At 34.0% G+C, this 6,389-nt stretch overlaps 1 protein-coding gene across 1 annotated transcript; it reads left to right on the top strand.

Moving 5' to 3' along the window:
* Nucleotides 1-650: 650 nt before the first annotated feature.
* On the top strand, nt 651-1,401 carry LOC111371886 (auxin-responsive protein SAUR50-like). Its single transcript, XM_022994041.1, has one exon. It carries the CDS (start codon nt 805-807, stop codon nt 1,165-1,167), a length of 363 nt encoding a protein of 120 aa, XP_022849809.1. The 5' UTR covers nt 651-804; the 3' UTR covers nt 1,168-1,401.
* The last annotated feature ends 4,988 nt before the right edge of the window (nt 1,402-6,389 follow it).

Below are 6,389 nucleotides of genomic sequence, written 5' to 3'. Positions count from 1 at the left end.
TATTACACGCAAGTCTAAAACTTTTTTCTACTTTGTAACTACACGTTCTCCAAAAATTCATTATTCCGAAATTTATTTTTACCAAATAACGAGGCTAAAACAGGGGATATATATCTATCTTATTGCTAAAATAAGCAATTTTAGCAAGGCCACTAAATACAATATTTATCATATCGTTAAAAGTAATTCCCCCCCGCCCCCCCCTCCCCGGCCTAATTTATAAGCAAAATAGAACGTTCTAAAGTCTAAACATAGTTGGAAACAAAAATAAAACAACATCAACGAACTGTAAATTTGTAGAGATGAGGCGGTTAAATGTTATACGCGTTTCCATTTTTTCCCAGCAAACAAGAAATACACAGAAAATTACCCAAAAAATGCAGCAATTCAAACACAGTACAGTTGCATTTATGATTTATGTCACAAAGGTCCCATGTTTGCCTTTTATCTTAGAAACTTCATCATACATACACCTATCATTCATTTCACAATCCAGCATAGTTGGAAACAAAAATAAAACAACATCAACGAACTGTAAATTTGTAGAGATGAGGCGGTTAAATGTTATACGCGTTTCCATCTTTTCCCAGCAAACAAGAAACACACAGAAAATTACCCAAAAAATGCAGCAATTCAAACACAGTACAGTTGCATTTATGATTTATGTCACAAAGGTCCCATGTTTGCCTTTTATCTTAGAAACTTCATCATACATACACCTATCATTCATTTCACAATCCAGTTATAAATTCCTTCCAGAAATCTTCAAATTGTACTCATCTTACATATTTCTACTTCAAGAAAATGATAATGTCAGAAAGAAGAAGAGGTTTGATAATGTTTAAGCATTTAATCAAAAGACTGCAGAATCTACTTCAAATCTTGCACACCAGATTGCCAGATCTCAATGCTGGTGAGTTTGAAGAAGTGGAAGAGAACGGGATGGTACCGGACGATGTAAAGGAAGGGCATTTCGCCATTCTTGCCGGGAAGAACGAGGAACGAGGAGCACAGAGGTTTGTTGTGGAATTATGTCTTCTTAAGCATCCTGCATTCTTGAAACTGATGGAGTTGGCTGAAGAGGAGTATGGATTTGAACATAAGGGTGCTCTTGTACTTCCCTGTAGAGCGGATGAATTGCAAAAGATTTTGCAGCAGATAATGTAAAAGAATGAAAATCTTGGGACATCGCAATATGCTAGTTTATGTCAGCTCGGTGGTTGATTTATTCCACAGAATTAGAGCAAAATGATAGTCAGTAAAAATGACATTTTTACAAATAAAATGCAGTCAACACATTGATGTGTTATGTAAAACTGTAAGAAATGTTTGATATTAACAAAATTTGGTCACATGTACTGTATTTTAACTGCACTATATTTCAAGGAACATTTATGCTGGCATCTAATGGTGCAACCTGTTGCAATGATTCTCGTCTGCTTGTCACTTTCTGGAGTATCACATTTTTCCTTCCTAACAGCCTGAAGACGCTTACTCTTCTTTGAAACAGGTGCGATATGATCAATGGGATCGAATTATGAACAAAACTAGAACAAGATAATAATTCGAGCCTGCTGAATTCATTGTGTTATTAAGAAGAATTTGCTCTCTTCTATGGTGCTTGAAGGCACAATAATCACCTTTCAAGATATAATGAATTTTATTATTATTATTATTATTATTATTATTATTATTATTATTATTATTATTATTATATGAAAGTAGTACAACAATCTGTAAGAATTCCAATGAACAAAACTTTATGCATTGTACTAGAAAATCTGAAATAGAAGTTATAGAAATATTGCATTTGTATATCAAGGTGTGTATCATGATAGTTTCAATGTATATATACGATGTATATATTGTATCTATTTGGTGTAGATATCATGACATAGAAGAAGGCAATTTATAGTATTTGTGGCCATTTAAACAATCTAAGAACTTTTTAATGAACAATGATGACCGTTTAGATGTCATTCCAAACGAATAGATGTGTTTGTTACAATTGGTCATAGATGGCCACAAGCTACATGTCACAAATAGACGTCGGTCACAAGTCGTAAGAATTGGTCACAATTCACAGATGCTGGTGAAAAACCCGCGAAACTTTGAAGCACGATCATTGGCCAATATACTATGAAATGAAAGACTCTTTAGCAGGATAGTGCAGTAGATTTTGACTTCTTAAAGGAATCTTGTTAAAAATGGCAATCGATGCTTAAAGAGTCTATATTTGAAATCTTCACTGGATCATTCTTTGCTTACGCTTCCTTTATCAACAGGCAATTTTCATAAGGGTAATGAGCACAAAACGTTCATACCTTTCAATGTAATTGTGCAAAACGATCATATCTTCCATTTTTTGGTATTTTCACCCCTATTTTCACATTTCATTGTGGAAAATATCATTTTCATCAATTTTTAACATAAAATGACCAATATATCCTCTTATTTAAATAAAAAAAGAAAAGAAAAGAAAAGAAAAGAGAAGAGAAATAAAGAAAAAAATAGCAATCTTACTCTTAAATTTTTTAAAAAGTGCAAACGAGTCAAAATATATTATTAAAATATTAAAGCAAAAACTCTTTCTTTCTTCTCCTCTTCTTCTCCTCCTCCATCCACCTCCTCCACTACTAAAAGCGGCCACCACTTTAGAAGCCAAAAAATTTTGGAACCCAAATCGTTGGACCTCTATGTCATCGGAAAGCTCTCACTCCAATCTACACATAACACCCAATATCCAACCTTCACGCCAAAAAATTTGGTCGGAGTTGCAAGCCAAAATACCTAACTCGGGAATGCAAATACTGACGGTATCACCTATTCCAACAAGACTCATCAATTCCCAACACACTAACCGACTATACTCACCAGGACACCTCTCTTCCTTGGACATTGAGTTTTGTTAATCTTATCTCTTTTTATTATAGGTACATCACTGCATGTACAGTTCTACATATTGAACCTTTCCAGAACACATAGCATATAAACTTTTTGAGAAAGTTCCAACAAGTCATGATTTCTATCATGATGTATTTCAATACTAAGCACGTAAGAAACTTCTCTAAGATTTTTCATCTCAAAATTACCAGATAACATTTTTTTTGTCTCATGAAACAACCACAAGTTACGTCTAACAAGTAAATTGTCATCAACATATAGGACAAGAAAAATAAAATTTCTCCCACTGGTTTTGAGGTAAATGCATTGATCAACTATATTTTCAACAAAACCAAGAGAAGTCACAACTCGTCAAACTTTAAATACCACTGTTGTGATGCTTGTTTGAGGCCATATAAAGATTTATTTAACTTGCATACCAAGTTTTCTTTTCACTCCACGACAAAACCTTCAGGTTGCCTCATATAAACCTTTTCAAAAAGATTTTCATTTAGAAATGTTGTCTTAACACCCATCTGATGATGCTCCAAATTATAGTGTACCACAAGTACCATGATAATTCGAAAAGAATCTTTTGATGAAACAAGTGAGAAGTTTTCAATATAATCAATACCCTCTCGTAAAGTGAACCATTTTACAACCAATCTTGCTTTCTTTCGTTTAACATTCTCTTTCAAATCCGCTTGTTATCTATAGTTTTAGAATCTGGAGGAAGTTAAAAAGTTCCCAAACTTTATTCTGTTTCATAAAATTCATTTCATCTTCCATAACATTTATCCATTTATCTGTCTCAAGACTTATCAATGCTTGATTATAAATAACAAGATAAACAATATGCCCAATATTAAAATCACTCTCTAATAGATAGATAATGTAATCATTTGGCAATGCAAACATCCTTTCCCCTTGCGATCTCTTAACTTGTGGCTCAGAAACTGACCTAATCGTTGTTGGAGGAATTGGAAGTTCCTCTTGGTTCCTCAGTTCTTCAGTAACAACTTCAATTGGCTAAAAACCAACTCTTTCCTATATAACAGAAACTGGAACAACTTGATTTGGTTCAACAAAAAAATTCTCTAAATGCAGAACTCCGACTATCACCAAAATCATTCTTCAGAAATTTAGCGGTAATGGACTCAACAATTCTTGTGCCATGATATTTGGACAGTAAAACTTGTATCCTTTTGATCTATCCGGGTATCCAACAAAGTAACCGGGAGTGGATTTCGGGTCTAATTTCTTTTCAAAAGGATTATAAGTCCTAACCTCAATTGGAGATATCCAAACTTTGAAATGAGCTAAACTTGGCTTACATCCTGTCCATAATTCAAAAGGTGTCTTTATAACTGCTTTACTTAGAACTCTGTTCAAGATGGAGATAGCAGTTTTCAAGGCTTCATCCCATAGATATTGTGAAAAATTTGTTCTACTCATCATGCTCTTGACCTTATCTTTCAAAGTCCAATTACATCTTTCAGAAACGTCATTCTGCTTAGGTGTTCCTAGTATGGTGTATTGAGGCACCATTCTACACTCTTGTAAAAACTTTACAAAATCACCCATGTTTTGACTGGACTCATCATACTTACCAGAGTACTCACCACCAAGGTCAAATCTTACAATTTTGATACTTTTCCCACATTATTTCTCTACTTCCATTTTGAAAATTTTGAATTTCTCAAGTATATGAGATTTATCATTAATCAGGTAAACATATCCATATCGTAAGAAATCATCAATAAAAGTTATGAAGTACTTGCTCCCACATATGGTGGAAGGCAAATGTCTATTGATTTCAGTATGTATTAAGTCCAAAATACCATTGCTCTTAGTGGAACCTTTCCTTGTAGACTTAGCTTTTCTCTTATGCAATCCACAAAGGTATCAAAATTAGAGAAGTCTAGAGAGGAAAGTATCTCAACTTTTACCAATCTTTCCATTTTATCCCTTGAAATGTAATCCAACCGCTTATGCCACAACATGGAGGATGATTCACGGATTAAAACACTTTTCTTCGATATATTGGTAACATAAGAGACTTCACAAAAAGGAGCTGAAGATAATTTATATAAACCATCAAATAAAAGGCCATATCCAATCAAACGAGAATCATAAAACAACTCGACCATTCCAATACCAAAATTAAAAGAAAACCCACAAGCATCAAGTTTCAATAAAGAAATTAAATTCCGTCTCATTGTCGGTAGAAGAACTGTATTTCCTAGGGCTGGGTGAATCTCCCGAACCGAATCGAACCGAACCCGACGGTTCTTGTCAAATTAAATATCCGAACAGGTATCTGAATTGAGAATCGGTTCTCGATTCTAGACCAAGAACCGAAAAACTGAATAAGAACCGAATATTTCTTTTTTTTTTTTTAATATTGAGTAAATCAAATTATTTTAATTTTAATTTTTTCTAAACAAATTAACAAATTAACAATTTTTAAATCCAAATTTTTGGCCCAATAATTTTTTTCATTTCTAAGTTTTTAATTTTTGGCCCAATTACCCCTTTTATTGTTTCATTTCTTAGCCCAACAAGATCCAATCCACTAAATAACTCTAAACACTTTTACTAAAGTGCATAAAATTGTCTCGACTCTCGTACTCACTCTCGTAGCCTCGCTGACATTTCAAAACCTATACAATCGTCGATCGATGCTGTGACCTCCGCTCGAAGTTGCGACCTGCGCCGACTGAAGCTTTAACCGTAGCGATCATTTGAACAAGGTAGTCTACTAGTCTATGGCATTCCAAAACCATTGAATGTATCATTAGTTGTATTTATATAATGTTGTTATAAATGTTAAAAAATTTAATTATAGTACAGAATCGAACCGAATTGAATCGAACAGAACCGAACCCGAATGGTTCCATAATTATATTTGGACCCGACGATTCCATTTACTAGATACCCGAAAATTTTGGTTCGGTTCGGTTCTAAAGAAAACCGAACCGAACCGACCTGCACCCACCCCTAGTATTTCCAAAACAAGAGAAAAATCAGACTCTAAAGACAACTTCACTACTCCTATGAACTCAACCTTTACTTGAACTCCATTTCCAACACACAAGCTCACTTCATACTCACTTGGCCTCCATTTGCTTGTGAACCTCTATAAAGAATTCACAATATGAATATTAGCTCTAGAGTCTAACAACTAAGAATTTAAAGGTACATCTACAAAGGAAGACTCGGAACAAACTAAGGCCAAGGAGATACCAGCCGAACTCTTCTTCTTTTACAACCAAGTCTTAAACTTAAAACATTATTTCTATTAGTGACCCTTCTTTTCGCAGAACTTGTATTGATCTTGTCTTTATAGTTCCTTTGGGACCACTAGAAGTTTGACCTCCAAAATTTTTACTCTGCTAATTTTGGTATGACTTATTACCCTTACGAAACTTAGATTTATGGTTATGAGAAGATCCCTTGTTCTGTGATGGCCAAAAAGCTAATTGAATAATTTCAATAGTCTCACG

Source organism: Olea europaea, chromosome 23 (assembly GCF_002742605.1).
Source record: "Olea europaea var. sylvestris chromosome 23, O_europaea_v1, whole genome shotgun sequence".
Taxonomy (NCBI): domain Eukaryota; kingdom Viridiplantae; phylum Streptophyta; class Magnoliopsida; order Lamiales; family Oleaceae; genus Olea; species Olea europaea.
This window is presented reverse-complemented; position numbering and strand designations above follow the sequence as displayed.

What these genes read in the sequence shown, in the direction of transcription:
- LOC111371886 (XM_022994041.1), top strand. Translation starts at nt 805, where the DNA reads ATGATAATGTCAGAAAGAAGAAGAGGTTTGATAATGTTTAAGCATTTA.